This window comes from Maniola hyperantus, chromosome 8, assembly GCF_902806685.2.
Source record: "Maniola hyperantus chromosome 8, iAphHyp1.2, whole genome shotgun sequence".
Classification (NCBI taxonomy): Eukaryota; Metazoa; Arthropoda; class Insecta; order Lepidoptera; family Nymphalidae; genus Maniola; species Maniola hyperantus.
The window spans coordinates 10933686-10954815 of NC_048543.1; the positions used below are offsets into that span (position 1 = coordinate 10933686).

The window sequence follows — 21130 nt, forward strand, 5'->3', positions numbered from 1 at the left end:
TGGTTTTGTAAATCGTAAAGTCAGAAGCTCTTCTGGCATAGCCCATTTGGGCTCCTTGTTAATATCACGATCACCACCACCGTCACTATCATCATCGTCGCTATCATCACCATCAGTATGAACATCAGCTTCATCATCATAATTATCAGCAATTATGTCAGGAAATCGTTTAGTTTTTCTTTAATTTTACCTAGCTATCAAAAACAACTGCTTCGTGGATTGACAGCTGTTTTGCATACCTTAATTTAAACATTAACTAGGTTAAATTCAGAATGCGAAGTTTTACGTAAAATATTAGTTTTAAGTAAAATTTCGCATTTTAACGTATCACACCCGATAATTTTCAATATTATCTAGTTAGTAAAGACTAGCTTGTGCCCACGACTTTCCTTTAATCCTTAAGTCCTTAGTTAATTTGCAAATTAGGAGTGGTTTTGTAAAAAAAAAAATTTTTGTTGTAAAAACCTTAGTTTATTTAGTATCACTATCTACTATCATTTCGTATATTTTCAGAATGTCTTCAGAGCCTTTACAAAAACTGCTTTTAGGAAGAAAAGGTTTTATAAAGATATATTTTATGTCGAGATAAAAGCTTAGAAGTTTCTTTCGGGTGCTTTATTTTTAACTGAATGCCAGATTCTGTATAAAACTGGAACGAGGTTGTAAGCTTCTCGTGCTAATTGATTTTATTTCTTAAATACTTGACCTGGAATTATTTTAAAATATACGTAATATAAGATGAAAATATCCCTTGAATCCATAATCAGATCTGGTAATGTGTATGGTTTTAATTATGATGACATTTATTGCATTCATATTATGTGGCCAATATTGTGTTTACAAAACTCGTAAAATTATTATTCTTAGCAAATAGCAATGTTTGCGAAGTGATGATTGAAATATATGAAAAAATAACTATATCCAGTTGCTACCTATAATAAACTAAACCAACTTAATTTGAATTGTGTTTGGTATGATAATGATCCAGAAATGAGAGAAACTGTCTTTTCGTGTTCTTTTTTTAATTTACATGTCAAATGAAACTTTAAAATACAAACCTAAGTATATCTTCATGCCTGGATAATAAAATTTGTAAACAATCTTTGATTAATTTAATAAATTTTTAAATATTCTTACCTATCTGTTCCTTCTAATAATAAAAACCATACTTCTATACTACTCAATATCATAAATATGATATTGATGACTAACTGTCAGTTTTTTTTTACTTTTACACGGCCCATCCGTGCATGGTTCAGCCGATTTGTGAGGTTGCCCATAAGTCTTATGTTAATTTGCTTCAAAAAATACATAACAAGCGAATTGGTCAATGCTTTCAGTTTTATATTCATAGGCATTGACAACTAAAGTGTGCAACTGGCAATATTCAAAGAGCGCTATGAGCCATGGATCATAAAAGATATTTTCGTCTCTGAATATTGATTAAAATAACACGTGTCGAAGGTGATGACGTAAAACAGAGAATATTATCAAAGGATAGAATATTTTCACCTCGAGTTAACATAGATTCTACAAAGAGCCTTTTTTGATAATTAGCTTGAAAAATTGTATCGACAGCGCGGCGTCACTTTTGAGAACTAATATTATTTAGATTTAGAATAATTAGGTAGATGCAGTTATGCATAAAATTGCATTAAATTACTCTTTCATTTACTGTTCGCCTTGTCCTTCGAGTTCCTGGTAAGACAAGCCATAAAGACTAATTTTGTTACGACTCGATTTGCTTATTTTATTCAAACTTTTTCTATTATTTTTTGTTATACATTTAATGATATGCAAATTAAATTATTATTTTTGATCAACATGGAAAAGGACGTGGAAGTTTATTAAAATTGAATAAAGGTTGCTATCATGAGATTAAAGAGCCATTTTTAAGCTGTTCATTTTTAATATTTTAGTGAAAAGTGCTACAATATAGACCACATACAATAATTATAATATTATAAGTAATTCATTACTTATATTTTACAAATATTTCAATTTCCCTTTGCAGGCTTTCATGAAACATACCTATTTTTAATTTGTAGTTATAGTTTCATCAATATTTATTTAAATTTTCCTGTTGATGCATGGTGACTTGATGTAGCAATAATCCTTTTTGTAATAATATAAAATATTAAATAAAGTAAAAAACACATGATAATAATTTGTCTTAATCATACAGTTAGAGAGTTTAAAATTGCAGAGGAGAGTAGCCACAATCCAAACGAAGGTTGCTCGGTCAGTGACCGAGTGACGAACGGATGACCCAGAGAAGGGTGCTCTCGAAGGGGATAGGGCCCCTTTGGTGTCGCTGACAAAAGGAACGATCACCAGGGTAGCATGAACGCAAAGAGATCGAGGTGCATACATGCACTTTGCACCGAATACGTGTGACGTCAACCAGTTCGCATTGTATTGTTTGCTGTTGCACTTTTCAAGTTGGTAGATGTCATTCATTCATTAACGTACCTACTTGCAGTAGCACGCGGTGTTGAATAATCAGTTTTACAAGACGTAAAAGTGATTGCTAGCTAAAAAAGTAGGCAAATGGAAACAAAATATGAATAAGTATTTGCTATTTACTTAATGTGATTGATTTGTTAAATATGATTAAACGATACGATATTTTTATATTACATGATTAATGGCAATCGTTATAGATACAGACTGTAATGTTACTGTGGGTAGGTAATAATGATCATAATATAAATCATATTATATTTTGACAAATATTTCGACAAACATTATTTGACAAATTATACCTACGTACCTAAAAGAATTAGCTGCATTTGAATAACAGAAAAATGTTAAAAGAAATAGAAAAAGGTAAATAAAAATCTAACTGATAATGATAGGATAGAACGATAGGATAGATATCCGATAGGTACCTATCGTTCGGAGACCTAATGCTTTTTTTTATAATTCTTTAAGCACGCGTGCTTAAAGAATTATAAAAAAAGACACGTCTTCCTTTTTGAAAGTCGGATAAAAAAGGTGTATATTGCATACAAGCAGGCGTTAGTTTGCGAAAGTCCATGATGTACCTACAAGGAACCATAAGCATAATTTGCTATAATTCGCTAAATCAGACAAATCTGTAAGTCGCAACGTGCAAGATGCAATGTGCACCGGTCGCCATCACTGCATGCAGGAAAAACAAGCACAAAAACATATCCTCCAATCACACTCAACGCACTTTTCGCACTGACACCAAAACACCGTCAGGAGATAATATAGACATAAGTAACTCTATTTATTTTATATTATCTATACTTAAAATCTGTTGTATAGTTTAAGAACTAAGCCTACAGATGGGACAGACAGCGGAAAGCGACTTGTTTTATACAATGTACAGATAACACGTTTATACAATCATATATAATATACAAATTTTCATATATAAAGTAAATAATTATATATATTGTATATTTACTAACTGATGCCCGCGACTTCGTTCGCGTGGATATAGGTTCTCTAAAAATCCCGTGGTAACTCTTTAATTTAACGTGATAAAAAGTATGTAGTCTATGTTTTAATCCAGGGTTAATCTATTTCCATTCAGCCAAATCCTAAAAAGAGTAACAAACATACACACATACACAAACTTTCGCCATTATAATAATACCATGATGCCAGCGACTTCGTTCGCAGGGATTTAGGTTTTGAAAATCCCTTGCGAACTCTTTGATTTTCCGTAATTAAAAGTAGCCTATGTCCTTCCCTGGGATGTAAGCGAGCCATCTCTGTACCAAATTTTATCAAAATCAGTTAAACGGATGAGCTGTAAAAAACTAGCAGACAGACAGACAGACATACTTTCGCATTTATAATAATAGTATGGATTAGTGTGAAAGAATTTAGTTCGTTCATCTATGAGCTTCTCAAGAGAAATTAGTGCTTCTACACGTAACACACGCATAAAATCTAACGCTGCAGCCGTTACAACGGCGTTACTTTGGTCTAAAAATATTGCGAAATTTTCTCTCCTCATGAATTCCAACGAGTAGCGAAGTGAAGTTTTATTTAAAGCCGTCGTTAAACGGCCAATTTTTACCACACACGCTATCTGCCTACGAAGATCCAGAAATATATCTGCAGAACATCAGCCAAGCGAAAAATTGTTCCAAAGCCGTTGGCACTTTCCAAATAATGTCTATGATTCACTATCCTATTTTATTCAACTAACGGCGTAACAAAACAAAAGGAAGGTTATGTGTTTTTTGGTCTATCGTCTATCTATCTATAAAAGGAAAATCTGACCGACTGACTGACTGATCTATCAACGCACAGCTCAAACTATTGGACGGATCAAACTGAAATTTGGTTTGTAGATAGCTATTATGACGTAGACATCCGTTAAGAAATGATTTTTGAAAATTCAACCCCTAAGGGGGTAAAATAGGGGTTTGAAAATTATGTAGTCCACGCGGACGAAGTCGCGAGCTTAAGCTAGTTTATGTATATAATTATGTAGGTACGTATGGATGTTCCACTCTTCTATTGTCGCATCGTTGCCGCCGCGTAGTGTCGGTCGTCGTCGTCGTTGGTAAAGGGAGTGGCTTCGTTCCTTGGCTTTGTCTAAGTGTTATACGCGTCATGGGCTTATGACATCATGACAAATCTAAGATGGCGGATATGACAAACAGAAAAATCAAGTTTGATGTTAATGATAGCTTTATGATTTTTATATGAAAATTTCATTTGTGTTGATATTTTTAAGAGTATAGTAGTACAGGTTTTAACTTTGGAACTGTATCTTAAATCTTGTTTATCATATTTTTGAGTCTTTGTTCCACAAGCATTTTTCTTAGTCATGATTCATGAAACTTAAATAGGTCTGCTTCATGTTGGTTCAAGGCAGTGGCTACAGGAATAGCCCTGTGAGTGAGGCGTTAAAAATAGAAATCATCGAATTGCCGTCGTAGGTTTACCCCATTTCATGCACGTCAGTTCAGTTACTGCTTTACCTACTTATAAATATTTTGTACTAGAGGATGTCCGCGACTTCGCGTGGATTAAGGTTTTGAAAAATCCCGTGGGAACTCTTTGATTTTCGGGATAAAAAGTAGCCTATGTCCTTCCCCGGGATGTAAGCTAACTCTGTACCAAATTTTATCAAAATCGGTTAAACTGTTGGGCCGTGAAAAGTTAGCAGACAGACAGACAGACAGACAGACATACACTGACACTTTCACATTTATAATAATATTAGTATGGATTAGTATGGATTTAAGGTAATCTAGTTTAAAAAATAATAGTTACAGGGAACCAAAGGTAGGCTATAGTAAGTAGAGCGACATCTAGCAACAAATAACAACAAATAAAAGCTGAATTAGGCTTTAGGCTTTATGAACTCTTCAAAAAATAGTACCTTTGACGTTTTCACGGCTAACACCTACATTAGTATTGAGATTAGTATAGTCCGCGACAGGTCGAGATTGCAATTGGGGTATGAAGCGGAGGGTACGCCCCGCACACCCGCATATCACCCGCGCTCGCCCGCACCGGGTAAACTTTGAAAATTGAAAATAGTAATATTTGTTCATGAACACATTTTTTTTTCTGTGATGTAAGCACAAATGCATGGTTTTCGGATTTATTCCTTTACTCGCAAGTAGAGGAATAAGGCCCTATAAGATCTACCTACTTACCAAATTTCATGATTTTAGGTCCACGGGAAGTACCCTATAGGTTTTCTTGACAGACACGAAGGACATACGGACACACGGACATATACAGACAGACAGACAACAAAGTCATCCTATAAGGGTTCCTTTTGTCGTTTTAAGGAACCCTAAAAAGTTCAATTTTCTACTATGTAGTACGCTATCGACTGAACCATGGGTGAACCAAAAATTTAAAAAACGCGTGATTTAGTTATGGTACAGTTCAAATAACAATGTATGAGCTTAATTTCAAGTAGTTAGATCGAAATTACAGACATACACTTCAATTTTATTTATTAGTATAGAGTATAGATTAGTTAGTAATTAGTACCTATGTAGTATGTACACAGCATACCTACCAAGAAAGCATCCCGACTAGGGTTGAGTTCGTTGAAGCTATGCGTTCACGCATCGTTCATTCGAACTTTGTAGGTAAAAATTGACATAAGTACTTAGTAGTACGTACCATTTAAACGTACCAACCTACAATAGGTGGCGCGCTAGTCGCACTGCAACGAACGCATGCCAATACTATGCTAGGTACTTAGTATCTGGCCACTGCTGGTGGCAAGCAAAGTGGCAAGCTATCTATCGATTCATATTTTCTACGATTTTTAACCGACTCCAAAAAGGAGGAGATACTAATTCGTCGGAATCTTTTGTTTTGACAGCGCTGAGCCTCTTCGCCATTTTCTATGTATTTATTTTAAACTTAGAATAACTAGCAACGCAGACGCGCGCGTCACTTAGTATCTATCTCAGAAATCTTCCTGCAAATTCCAGCAACAACTGTACAAAGTTTCAGTTAAATCGGATGAATAATGCGTAAACAAACGAAAGAACGAATAAGTACACATAAATTTTATAATAATAATGTTACGGATCTTACGTTTTATTTTAACCTACCCTACTTTGTTACAAGGTAAGGACGTAAATATATAGGTACAAAATATAACAGCTACCAAACCAACAAGCACGGTAATGTTATCATCATCTTCTAACATTACCGTGCCAACAAGCGGTTCATAGAAAGGAAGGTCGGTTAAAAATGAAGAGGCGACATTGCAGAATGTCTGCGGAACGTTAGGAACGTGGGCGGTTCGCCAGTGGAGAATCTGGAGCAGGCAGTTACAATCGCCATGTACCAGGACAGTATAAACTACAAAGATGTTTGTGGAGTACTTCCAGCGCCATCTATTGTACAGCGGATAAAGTTTTTCATTTTTGATATGAACCCATTCAAATCTCATGAACCAGTCACGTACTACTATTCTGTGCTTACAGGTAATTAGCATAGCAGTTATGCCGTAATAGATGTCACGACAGGTCATGATGTCAGTGTCAGTACAAAGCACAAATTACTGGTTTGTGGTACAAAGGTACAGGTATTGATGTAATTATTTACCTATGTTTATTGGGTTCATCCACAGATCAGCCGTGGCTAATTCTCTAATGCCCCCTGCTGGTTAACACTAGATTTAGACGTAGGTATAATTTTAGTATAGTTCAGTCAGACTTTAGAGATTTGTGTAAGTACAACAGAATTAGCTACAGTGTCACCATCAAACTCTTTCAGGTAGGTATATATCTATAGAAATTCAGGTTTCAAAAGCTATTATTGAATGGTCTAGGTCGTACCCGATCAAGAGTCAAGACCGTTCAGAAAGGTAGGTAGGTATATCGCTGTACTGTACAGCAATAGAGATACCTATAGTCTGCGACAGGTCGAGATGTCAATCGGGGTATGAAGTGGGGGGACGCCCAGTACACCCACACGTCACCCGCACGTTACCCGCGCTCGCCCGCACCGGGTTAGCGTGGGGACTGTGTGGGTGTGCGGGGCGTCTCTCCCCTATTGCCATTTCAACCTGTCGCGTAGGTACCTACCTAAACGTTTTTAGTCGGGTAACTACCTACCTACTATATTTTGTATGGCAAGCAAGGGTACCTACTCAGGTTCGATTTTCAGTGATAAGTAGTTACTTATAGGAAAATTAGGGAAATTCTGGATTTAATTAATGAAAAACAAGCCAGGCGTCTGTGTCTATGACGTTTATTACCAGTTGCAATAAATTAGTGTTGTTTAACGAGTATAATTCGCCTATTTACATTATAGCTTAAACGTTTAATGAATTTTTTAACATGTCGAAGCATTCTAATAGAAGATAATGTATAATTGAAGATAATAATGAGTAATGACATACATCGTACATCTATATTATTCTTACCCTTCATTTACACATGCGTCAGGTTCGCTGCGCGATGGTATATACCGTAGCATTCATCGTGTCACGTCGCTATGTCATGCATAAACAAATGTGTGAACACTACTCGTGTGCTCAACATTCGCGTGAGGGTTGCCATGCGCCTTGACCTCATTGGCAAATGTGTAAACACACCTTTACATTTTCTACTATACTACGCCTTTCTTTACATACATTATTATAATAATAATATGCAAGTTATTTCAATGCTTTTGTATATGAAGAATATTGCTTGAAACACGCACCATATCAGAATATTTACAATATCTCATTTGTAGCCCATAATATTATGTACTTACTTCATATTTTTTAGTTATATATTTTGCTTCAGAAAGTATATTCATAAATAATAATTAATTACGAAATTGCGAATGGTTCTTGAATAGGAAAAATTTACAAAATAATATTTACAAAGTTTGATGAACAATTCACTCTATTCTGACTTTACCAATTAAAATTCGAGGAGTTCAAAGCAGAATCATGGACACGGAGATTTTTATTAATTTATAGGTAATTACGTAATTATCATCAAAATTCAAAATATGTTATGATGTGCAGTACCTACCTAGATACTATTAAAAAAATTAGCTTGACTAGAATAAAATTTACACTATAAGTACTTAGGTATTTTTAAAATAGGTACTGTTCGACGCTAAAACACGACAAAAATTAAAACACGGCAAATGTTAGTGTCACTTATTTACACTAGATCATCGTAACTTCCGTTGAAGCTCTGCTCCATTGCGTCGCTGTCAAAAGAAGGAGTGGCCTTTTCACAGCCAGGTTCTTTTTGAGCAAGTAACCTGTCGCAGGCATTCAGCCGTCCATGCAGAACATCGTACACCCGCGTCATAGAGGCAACTTTTTCTTTGCTTGCAGGATCAGTCTCAATGGCAAAAAGTCGAGAATCTAGCAATTTGATCGCAGCCACTATATAGTTCCGCAAAGTTTTCGTTTTATGCTCGCTACTGATTCTTTCCAAGAACGAGCAAACTTGTCTCTCCCCACAAAGAAGCACATCCACATCATAAGCCAACGGCGAATGCTGTCGATGCAAATAAGCTATCAACCGTTTCGCGTAGCGTCGATATGTTCGGTAAGCTTTACGTTTCCGCGTCCCGAGCGTCCGACCCATTGTCATCGATTTCTTCATATCATCAATAACCGCTTTGTATCCCGCATCGATTTTGGAATCGAATATATCCCGTAAGCGTGTTTCCACAGGTTGGAGCTCGTACGGTGCTGGAGATGGGGGTAAGGAGGGTGAAGATGGTGGAGGTGATGGCGGGAGGGAGTTACGCGGGTTTTCTTCTTCACTCGACTCGCTCGATATTCGCCGTTCTACAGGACTAGCTTTGGGAATAGAATATGGTCTTGGGCGTGCTCTAGATCTTTGAAGACGGGCAGGTCGAGGAGCAGTCCTCGCGTTGTACGCTGTTAAAACGTTGGCATCTTGTTCTGTGAGAGGTCGAGCGCGTTGAGAAGCGGCCAGTGGAATTATCCTAATTTTCACCAGCCCGTAGCTCTGGTGTATTTTTGCACGAATCCTGGGATCATCGTAATCGGCACCCCAAAGGTCTCGGATGGCCGTTTCTTTCAAATAGCGCACTTGACAGAGTTCTCCATTGAAAAATCTTTTTCTCTGTTGCTCATTGAGTGCGTCCCTTTCTGTCCCAGTGAGGCCGTGGATCTTGGTCAAGTGGTCGGGCAGTTTCCCGTACGTGAAGCGTGCGCAGTCCTCGATGGGGCACGGAATGTTCGCATGGTTCTGCTTCTTGGCACGAGCACCGGCTGCTGCGGGCCGTGTACCCATTTTCTTTTAGTAATCTGAAACAAAAGAGAAGCAATATTTCAGGTTAAACAGACAGAAACAGATTAAACTACAAAAGTTTGGTAACTTACTCCTTTTCAGTGTTGAGTATGATAAAGATTTTTTGTACTGAGCCAGTATTGCAGTGAGCTCGTTCAAATGAGCCGGACAATATTGTTTTACCCGACATCACTTTCATTTAAATAAGCTTTCGCGATTTGCTGGAGCTTAGTGCAGATAACATGGAAAAATGTAGCCTATACTCTTCCCCGAGATGCATGCTATCACTGTATTGTCAAAATCGATTAAACTGATGGGCCATGAAAGGCTAGAAGACCGATATCTACTTTTATAAACCTATTAGTATCGATAATAAGATACTTAGAGTCTCTAATGGCCAATCTGGAATCTGTCGATAAGTAACTTAACAACATTTCTGTGTGACAAAAAATACCATAACATATTTACAAATAGCAATATTGCTAAGTAACTTATCAACAGATTACAGATAGGACTGATTATCCATTTCGGCCGTAAAAACCGGAATAATTATCTACCTAGAAACTTTAAAAGTAAAAGTTTATTTTCAGTAGAATGACAAGCAAGTAAATAAGTCCAGTTAATTTATTTAGTACACGTTTATCAACAAGGGTGGCTGTCCGAGTATAATAATTGTGTTGACGGAGCCCGGCGGCTGTTTGCACGCTCTTGTCCGCTTAATTTATTGAAAACAATATCTCCTTCGACTACGACTACGAGGGATAGCTGTCTTAGCTGCTTTAAGTATCACTAACTAAATAGGTAACTATAGGTCCATACCAAGATGGCATATGGTAAGAGAAGCCTACATAAAAGGAATGATGATTTTATAAGCTAGGCATGTAGAACTACGCTTAGATTCACAGGTACGCAAAGGTTATTAAATAAATAATTGACTCGGATATTTTGAGTTGCCAGTGGTCAGGGCTTCAGAGTGAGGAACCTCCTCACCATTAAATTGATATTAACTAATTTCATACTCTACTTGGTTTTCAGTTGCGGCGATATAATTGTTGCCATAATATTAGGACCTAAAACAACAATATCCAATCCAATGAATGTTAAATACAACAAAGTTATTGTAATAACATCGCTGTAGACTCGAATGACTCGAATACAACCCAAGGAGTCTGATTGGACTAATATTTATTTTGGAAATTAGCTCGTAGACGTCTTGGCCTACGCCCACTCGCCGCGAAATTATAAATAATCTAAATTAAACGTCTCCCTAGAGGCAACGCGCGATATCTTGCTATTGTTTAATATTCTCCAATTAATAATTTTTGATTAGCTTCGTTCGGCATTCGCCTCGAAATATTGTAGTAAGTAGGTAGCTACGTAAATTAGCTTCGATATTTTTATACAAGTAATAAAAGTTATGATTTAAATATTATTGATGAAGATTTTTGATGAAGATTAATAATAATAGCTTTGATAATTTTGACATTATAAAAAAATTAAATATTTGTGACATTTAGCACGTATTTACTTCAATGGGCTACACTTATGATTCTACGTATGAACCGCTATAAAAACTCATTGTGTGTGAGGGGTAAGTAGGTACTAAGTACTACTTTGCTTTTCTTCTCCACAGTCTTTCACCACTGTCTAGAGCTTGTAAAGCAATTTGACAATAATCACGTTTTCAGTAACATTCATTAGAAACACTCCAATCGTTTGTTATAGCAAAATAAAAGCTTGGCCAAGATTCCGTGCCGCTAAGAATTACGATGATAAATAATATGATGATTAAGTTATATTATGCTAACCGTACAAATTGGAACAAAATAATAATAATTAGTAATTAAGTAACAAAATACGTAAGGTTTGGAGACATTAAACATGTAAGATGAAATTCTGAAATCAGGGAATTCGCGACATTTTCTCATCACAAATATGACAAGAACGTCGCGCAAATTAGCGCCAAGTTTTCATAGACTCCCCTTTGAAAGTGGCGCGACTTGAATAAATAACTAATTTGCATATTTAATACAGGTATCGCGAGCAGATTCAATTGTTCAATCCGTGAATTATTAAGCCGAGCAAAGCCGCGGTTAGCTTATTACCCTCTGGCTGGAGTGATCAAATATTCAGATCAGCTTTTCTTTAATTAGCCCCGTGTTATAATGAATATTTTATGCTGAAGGCGATTCCTTTTTTGGACCATAATCTTACACGCACCGTATTAACAGGAGTAAAAAATCAAGAGCCCGGGTACGTTGTCGTAACATTATGACCTTTTCAGTTTCAGGCTGCTACGAATTTCTAGAAAAATCTAACAACGATCCTGGTCCTGGTACGATTGAACCTGGTACCTACCCCATGATCCGAATCAAATATGCCTGGCACTAGACCGACGAGGAAGTTAAGCTTATAGTTAGTAAAATAAATGAAATAAGAATGTAAGTATTAAAATAATGTAATGGTCAGTATTATCTTTTTTGAGTCACAATACGTCTATACTAATAATCCATACTAAATAAATACAAAAGTGTGTCTGTCTGTCTGCTTGATTTTCACGGCTCAACAGTTTAAACGATTTTGATCAAATTTGAAGAATTTGACAGAAGCTGATTAAAAATAAAATGTAAAAGTTTTTAGCTTTGAAAGTGAAAGTGTTTTTCATCAATACATTGCTTCACGAAGGGCAAAATACACAGTAAACAAGGGGAACAAAACAGGGGTGCATGTCGATATGCAACAATAACAACACCTTGCGACGTATCTGCTTAGATTTTAGGTAACTTGCTTTACATAAGTAAAACTCATTATAATATGTATTATGATAGGTTTTTTCGATTGCCGGAAAAATATAGCCTAATCCTAAGCCTGGGTGTGGGTGTTCTGTGTCCTAAGTCTAAGGGATGTCCTCGAAATAAAAAAATTGTAGGTTCGAATATTACTCGTTGTACTAATTATATTTATTAAAGATAGATAATCTATCACGGCAAAAAAAGAAATAAAACAATGTAATCAATAAAACAAGTAGGTATAAAATAAGATGTCTTCTGCCGACGGATTAATTTTATTAATTTAGTGTGTTGGAAACTAAATCAACTCGTTAACTATTATGAATAAATAATTTGATTTAATAAGTTAGGAAAAAGTTGTGAACTATTTTCAAAAATGTACAGAATAAGAATCTTCATTAAGGAATCTTTATTAAGTGTAACTAAAAAATATTTTGAGAACTAAAAAAAATACGCGTTGTGTAAAACACTTCAAGTTTTAGAAAAAAAAAACAGTAATAAATAATAATAATAATATAATAATAAAAGAAAACACTCCCACACACAATCGCATATCTCAACAGTACTAGGCTGGTACAACTTGTAGGTACTTACCAATCAATCGTAAAGTTGACAAAGTCCAAAAAGTTGTGTTGTTTACGACTGTAAACACGTTGTTGTTGTTTATTGTGTACTCGGAAAAGCGGATGAAACGTGCATCCCCATACACTGGAGAAACTTAACTGACGTTACGTAACACGTCCTGGCGAATTCCTTTACATCCCTCGATTTCCATGCATTTTCTCACAGGGCGCACCAAGTTAGTTTAACCTCCACCTCTCCCTTCGATCTCTACTAATTCGGGCTTGTGAAGAGGAAAACATTTAGTTTTAAGGGTCTATGGTAACTGGATTCTGTCTGCTTGTTCACTTTCGTGAACTCTCGGGTATTATCGTAGAAATGCCCCGCCTACGGTTTCAGATTTCAGATATTACTACGGAGTCTCGTAGCACGTAGTCTTTGCTACATTTAGTACTGAGATAATATTTATAAGATTTTGTGTAATTTTTTAATTCCTAAAATATAGGTAATCGGTAAGATATTGTCAATAATACTGTATCAATACGATAGCTATTGTGAAAATGAAAAACGAGGTTTTGAAATAAACATAATACCTACAAAAGTTTCAAAACAAATGGTACCTACTTTTATGTTCAAAATTAAATCTCGTGTTGATTTAGGTAGGTACCTACATGCTTTTTAAATTATATGAAGCAATTATTTATTAGGAAGTCCGAAGTTTTTGTAATCTTAAATCTAATCGAATCCAAGAGACACTAAAGTACTTAAGTACCTACTTGAGCGTGGACATATGAAACAGCTAAAGGAAACATGGCAAATTATAGGACTCATTTTAATATGATTTTTCGACACGCCTATACGGTGGGCGTGGTAATCTTTTGATACGCCTTCCGCACCTCCTTCGAGTCTCCAGACTCTTGAGAGAGAGAGAATATCGTTATAATACACCTAATTTTAGTATACCATTTGGAGTAAGGCAGATTTTTAGAAAAATGGCCTTGTTAGAAATTGGCCGTCTTACACGGAATATGGCGATTCCCATATTGATCGCTTCAACTTTTCAGACGATTGATTAGGACCAATCTAGTGGGGATAGATTAAAATAGGTTTACTGCAACAGAACCATAAAATACGAAATCTATTAGTATTTAACTTTACCAAGGCCGTTAGGACGTATTTGAAAAACGCCCATGGGGTTCTTGTCATATTTTAATATAATACCGATAATTTATTGATGATAATATGTAACAATAAAATCTATTATAGGTAATTTTTTTTTAAAATTACCAACATAAAGAATGTTTAACAAATCCAATTTAGACACAGCAAAAAAACACGAAGGTTTAAAAATGCTAAGAGTGGTCATTAACACCTAGTGCTTAAGACGTCCCGTAAAAAGTTGCATATGTCACTTTCCATGTCTCTAACTAATCCATGCAAGAAATCATGTCAACTCGTTGCTTCATAGTGACGAGATTGAAGAACAAACAAACACAATTTCACATTTATACCTAACATGGGTAGTGGTGATACCCGAGAATTCCGCGTGCGTCCGCGTAGGTATGCCTACCTAACCAGTAGCGTGCAGGTCATAGAGGCATAAATGCAGTGCTTACCCCAGTTGTAATAGCACGATGCATATTTTCATTATGACCTGCCAGTAAACAGGTTCCTACCTAACTAATGCATACCCTAGCTTCAAACCCTGTGCACGCCACTGTACCTAACATACCTACTTATTGCGCGCTTCTCCACACAAATGTATTAGGTACGCCTATTATTCTATTCTTTCTAGTTCTAGATCTATAACTAAGCCATATATCAATATATCTCTCGATTATAATAAATGTGCCCTAAAATAATTGATATAGTAAAATTGTATTTATTTCAAAAGTTATAGCCCTTAAATAATCTCTATTTAGACTGCATCATCACTTTTACTTTTACCGCCCTAGGCGGTCCTTACAATGAAACCCATTATACTAACATAGTTATTTAAGAATAAGAAACATAGTTACTAACTTACTAATAATTCTTTTATTTTTTATTTTTATTAATTATGCACTGTATTGGTAATAAGGAAAATATTGTAAGGAGAAAATAAAGCTATTTTTATTTATTTTTTATTTTATATCACTTACCACCAGGTGAGATTGCAGTCAAGGGCTAAGTTGTATCTGAATTTGAAAAAAAAGGGCAAATTTAAGAAACTAGAAAATTGGAACATTAACAACTTCATGTCACACTTTACTTCATAGTCATTTGAAATATCTTTAGTTAGTAAAAATGTTTTCTTTTGCCGAAAATAGGCGTACTTAATTCCAAACGATGATTTGAAATTTTCGCTTTCCGGTTTTGACTAAAAAATCTTGTATCTCAAGCAAAATTCATTCACCCGGCTTCTCTCGGGGTGAGGTACGTTTAGAGGGACACGCATAGATAACGTTTTTTCCGTCATCTATGGAAACAACACTATTCTAGGGTCCATCCGCCAACGAGTTGTCGCTTCGATGACGCGGGCTCTTAAAGAAAACGCGTGAAATCGTTCTAAGATTCCCCGCGTGTACCCTACCACGTGTTTTTAGCCGTCTCTCAACGTTATCAATCAAGGATACCGGGTACAAATTTATCACGAGAGTCTTATTGTGACGCCGGATAACACAATATCCATCGGATATCCGGAGGGGAGCTCAACATCATATTTTTATCATCATTACGTCAAAAAATTTGGGTTATCTTGTTATGGACTTGCTATCATTTTTTTTTATTTTTTTTATTTGTCTATTTCATAGCAATACCAGATATATCAAAACATGCTAAGGCCAAATAGAAGGTCATGCATATATGATATTTAAGGTCTAACAATATCAGTGTTCAGATTTTAAGTGCAACACGCCACATTATACTTTTTTCACAATACGGTATTTTACACCAAACGAGAAAAAACTTAAAATGTGTAAACAAGATAAGTAGTATTAGCAATAAGCAACTTAAAAAGGTTAATTTCAGTTAAAAATTTTGAAGGTTTCATTTTTTATCTGTTCTACAAATATCCAAAACGCATCAACTCCGACTGTGATGTCACATGGATTGAACTTGTATTGTATTTTACTAAGAAAATGTCGTTTTTTATCAACTCATGTGAAGTTATCATAGCTCATGAACCTAAAAGATGGTGGGTAGTGTTTTCGCGGCGAAATTTGAAATGCAAATTTTGATTGCACTTATCGATCGAATAAAACCTTTGTGGATTTTTAGCCCACAACAAACTCAGTCTTGTATTATTTTTATTATGTTCAATTCGCAATATCACTTCAAACTTATACTATTGGAGCAACTCATTCCCAAACTTTCTTGTTATTTAAATAATACTTTACGCTGAAATATGTAGGTATACGTTCCTGATAGTTGAAAAGTAGGTACCTACAGGTAAAAAGAATACATACTTTAACCATATGAACAATACCATTCCAATAGATTTATGATTTTGAAACATTAAATTTCTATACATTTTGTGTTTTTTGGGCATATCCATACTATGACTATTTTTATGTTTTGATTCTCGGCGGTGTTTTTAACGGGAGCTGCATCTTATTGGCTGATTAATGATTGCACAGTCACCTAGCGCCGACACCAGATAAAAACAAAATTTTTAAATTTATATTCAGTTAGGGATACAGAATTTTGAAAGTAGTTTCCAGAATAAAGAGAATATTTTAGATTTAGGTCCTTTTCACTAGTCAAATTTCAACAAAGATTATATTCCGTACCTAGTTCTACAAGTTTATGAATTGACATCAAAAATACTTATATTTCCTTAACGAACCTGTGAATACCGCCTGTTTAGCTAGCTAGCTGCCGCTAGCTGATGCGCGCGACTTCGTCTGCGTGGATTTAGGTTTTTGAAATTTTTGCTTTTCCGGGATAAATAGTAGCTTATGTCACTCTCCAGGTCTTTAACAATACCCAAACCCATGCAAAAAATCAAGTCGATTCGTTGCTCCGCTGCATCGTAATTGAAGGAAAAACAAACAAACAAACAGTTTCGCATTCAAAATACGGGTAGAATATTCCATTTAGGAGGGTCTTTTTCACTAGTCAAATCTCCATAACAAAAACGTATAATTATTATGGTACCTATATGTATATTTGTACAAGTTGACTGAATTATATATCAAAAGTATTTTCTCTAAATCAACCTATGAATACTGACTTTTTTCAGTTTATAAATCTTATCTCGCTTAGTTCCTATAAGAAGAAAAACAAAAAAAAAAAATTCAATACTTTGGTTAATTTTTCAGCACGAAAAATAAAAAACCTTTGGAGTAGACATTTTCAGCGTGCATGCAGCGTAAATCATAGGGCGGCGTGCATAATAACATAATAAAATAGGGCCCCGATACTTTGTTTATTGTTTTGATGAGTGCGCAGATTCCACCCCTGCAAGGATCAGGGAACGGTGCACCCGCATATGCTGAAGGAAAATATTGGAGATTCTCCTTTATTTTTATCTAGCACTTAGGTACCTACATCGTGCATGCTAAATAACGTCTTTGATGTTGATGATTTTCATGAAAAAAGAAAATTTACATCAGGTTATCTAACTTTACCGCCTAATGTTACTGTTACTGGTTACTTGAGATTTTATTTAACACTATAATTTTCTACATTTTTTTTTTAAAACCCGAACTTTTTGACTTTCCGAGACAAAAAATAGCCTATGTCTGTCTCCGTAATTCAAGCTGTCTCTGACGAAAGGTATTCGTCATAATCTATTAAACAGATAGGCCGTGAAAAGCTAGCAGACAGATAAATAGACAGACTTCCACATTTATATTATCTATACTAATATTATAAATGCGAAAGTGTGTCTGTCTGTCTGTCTGCTAGCTTTTCACGGCCCAACCGTTCAACCGATTTTGATGAAATTTGGTACAGAGTTAGGTCATATCCCGGGGAAGGACAGGCTACTTTTTATCCCGGAAAATTAAAGAGTTCCCACGGGATTTTAAAAAACGTAAATCCACGCGGACGAAGTCGCGGGCATCATCTAGTTAATAATAAAAGAATGGATTATTATTCCGTAGAGGAACTTAAATATTGATATCGGGATATTGCGATCATAGTGAAATTCGCTTATCATTAAACGTCTAGTGAAATAACTTGTATAACCGTTGGTAAAGCCAGTGTCATAATAAAAGACTTTGCAAACAGTTTTCGGAAATGACTGGAATAAATTGCCAACTATCGTCATTGGCTATTGGGACGTTTGTTTGGTCGTAGCGGCGATTAAGTCGCTGAATTTTTTATAAATCGAATCGTCGAGAAACAACAGGCGAATGTTTTTCACTTCGTTTTTCAGGAATTTCGCCTGATTGTCAACTGAATAATGGATAGAAATGCTGAATGTAGTTCGAGGCACCGATTTTTCAATTACATCACAATGCGCAGGGTTACAATGTTTGCGATCTCAGTCAATAAAAGGAAAAATGGATTTTATTCGTATTTTTGGGAGTAAAACTCTATTTGAACAAGTGCCAATTTTTTCCATTATCACATGATTTTCTATAAATTTTTAATCCTCCCTCATGCAGTGGTGTGTGCCATAGTTATATAAGAAGGAAGTTTTGACATACCCCTTCCAAATAAACCTACTTATAACTCAGACTATATCAAAGTGAACTAACTACTACTTGCTACCAGGTGAGATTACACATAGAGCTAGATGAGCAATGTTGTCATCGAATAAAAAACCAATATATTCGTAGGTAACTATCAAAATTAATTTAATAACGGCTTTACTTTATAGTAAGTAACATTTTCAAGAAAACAACATAAACATTCTAATGTAATTATTACATCCATTAACTATTATGTTTACCTTATTAACCCTTCACTGCAAACGTGTGGGCCGATTAGTTTCCACACTAATTAAAAACTTTTAAGAAAACAAAGGCTGGTAGTTTAATAAAGAAGGAAACCTACCTACCAGTCTAATTTCCCAAAGTTATCTACGAATAAAAAAAAGTCCAGTAATACTGCAAGTCTTTAGAGGGGAGGCGATGGGCTGTCACCGCGAAGTGACCGAATAAATGAGAGGTCGTTTTTTGTCCTCAAACTAGCGCAGGCCTCCGATAATGTCCGATCGCAACGCTACGTAATGTCCGCGCGGATTATTGCGATATAAATTGTGCGTATTCGCCTTAGAATTGGCTAGGGATGACATCTAACTATTTTTTTATCTATTTTTTTTAAGTGGAGTAATCATAGTGCCGTGATTTATAAAATTCACAAATGAAAGAAGAGTTAAAGATGCTGTTACAAGAAGTGTGACTTATGTAGCAACAACACAGAATCTAAGCTCAGAAGAATTTCTGCTCAGTTTTTCACGTAATGTTGGCAGTGGCCATAATGTTCTCAAAAATGTGTGAAGTGTGCATGGCCGCATGGGGCCAGCGTAGCAGACTATGGTTAAACCTTCTCATTCTGAGAGGATACCCGTGCTCAGTAGTGGGCTGGCAATGGGTTAATCATGATGATCATGATGATGTTCGAAATTTCGCAAGCAGGTTTCCGCATGTCTAATATCTGGTAGATTTCATTCCAGACCTTAAGCTTTCTTGTGTCTAAATTTTTTATGAGGTGTGTTATATTTGATAGTTCAAAAAAGTTAAAGGATGTATGTGCTTTATGCTTTATAGTTTATACAATATACACATAATATTATTAGTGAAACATAGACAAAATTTCAAGTTATTTCTGTTATCCATACTTCTATACTAATATTATAAATGCGAAAGTGTGTCTGTCAGTCTGACTGACTGTCTGTCTGTCTGCTAGCTTTTCACGGCTCAATCGTTCAACCGATTTTGGCGAAATTTGGTACAGAGGTAGCTTGCGACCAAGGTAAGTACATAGGCTACTTTTTATCCGGGAAAATTTAGGAGTTCCCACGGGATTTTTAAAAACCTAAATCCACGCGTACGAAGTCGTGGACATCAGCTAGTAAGATAGCATTGAAACCAATTTAATAAATATGCCCATAATAAGTGCGCATTATTTGATCCTTTGCAAAATTGACAACCCTGAAGTTAGCTGAATTTCCCGCTTTGTCCAGTCACTCCCCAATGGCACATTTAACGATATTAGGGCTTTATTTTTTATAGTTTGGGACAAAGAACTGCCTTATACTTACGAAAGTAGCTTATCGTATTCACTTCTTGAGGTAAACACACTTTAGAGTAAGAACTATGGAAGCAAAGTGGATAATTTAATTAATCGATGATATATTAGTAGCAGGCAGGTTAGAAGTTGTAGTATCTTAACGAGAAACAGTACCTATTATGTGGAACAAATGATATCTGCAATTAATAAATTATTCATTTAGTTCACCTTTCTGGTTAGAGGTGCTGACCGAGCTACCCCGGAACATTAAAAATATAGATAGATTCACTAGAACGAATCAAAAGCACTAGTGAAAATTTATTTTACTAAAAACCCTCCTATTTCTAAGGCCGAGTGATGTCTTTATAAACTAGGCTATTATTAGATGCGATAAAACTAAACATTAAAACGCCAAAACAAAAAACAAACACCTCATTAATTTCTTGAAAAAATTACATTTATCAAAACTCACACAAAGCCAGTCAGTGTCCGGGACAGTTTTAAATGCTTAAATTAATTTCCCGTGATTTTCTTTAAGAAGTTGTAACTCTCCAAGTGGGGATAATGCGATGATATATAAAAAAAGGTCCCCGTGAGCCGGGCCTCCTAATAAATTATACCCTCGATAACAATGGGATTTTTTCAGGCCCCCTTTGTTGCAACTTTTGATATCACCTGAACGTATTTGAAAGTTAAACAAAGTGCAAATTATTATTATTTTTAAGGTTAAGTACTCAGTATTTAGCGACAATAATAATACTTATTAAGTTTTATATTCGTCCTGTTTTTACCGTTCGTAAAGCAAGGTTAGCTGTGTTAATTATAGTTTTGTCGGTTTGTCAGTCTGTGTGTCTCAGTCATTCTTAAAATCAA

The 21130-nt window shown here is 35.5% G+C and overlaps 1 protein-coding gene across 1 annotated transcript; it reads right to left on the bottom strand.

Moving 5' to 3' along the window:
- Positions 1-7725: 7725 nt before the first annotated feature.
- On the bottom strand, positions 7726-13346 carry LOC117984350 (uncharacterized). The gene is made up of 2 exons (XM_034970973.2): positions 13127-13346; positions 7726-9760 (listed from the first exon to the last, which is right to left on the bottom strand). Exon 2 carries the CDS (start codon positions 9744-9746, stop codon positions 8634-8636), a length of 1113 nt encoding a protein of 370 aa, XP_034826864.1. The 5' UTR covers positions 9747-9760; positions 13127-13346; the 3' UTR covers positions 7726-8633.
- Positions 13347-21130: the final 7784 nt, after the last annotated feature.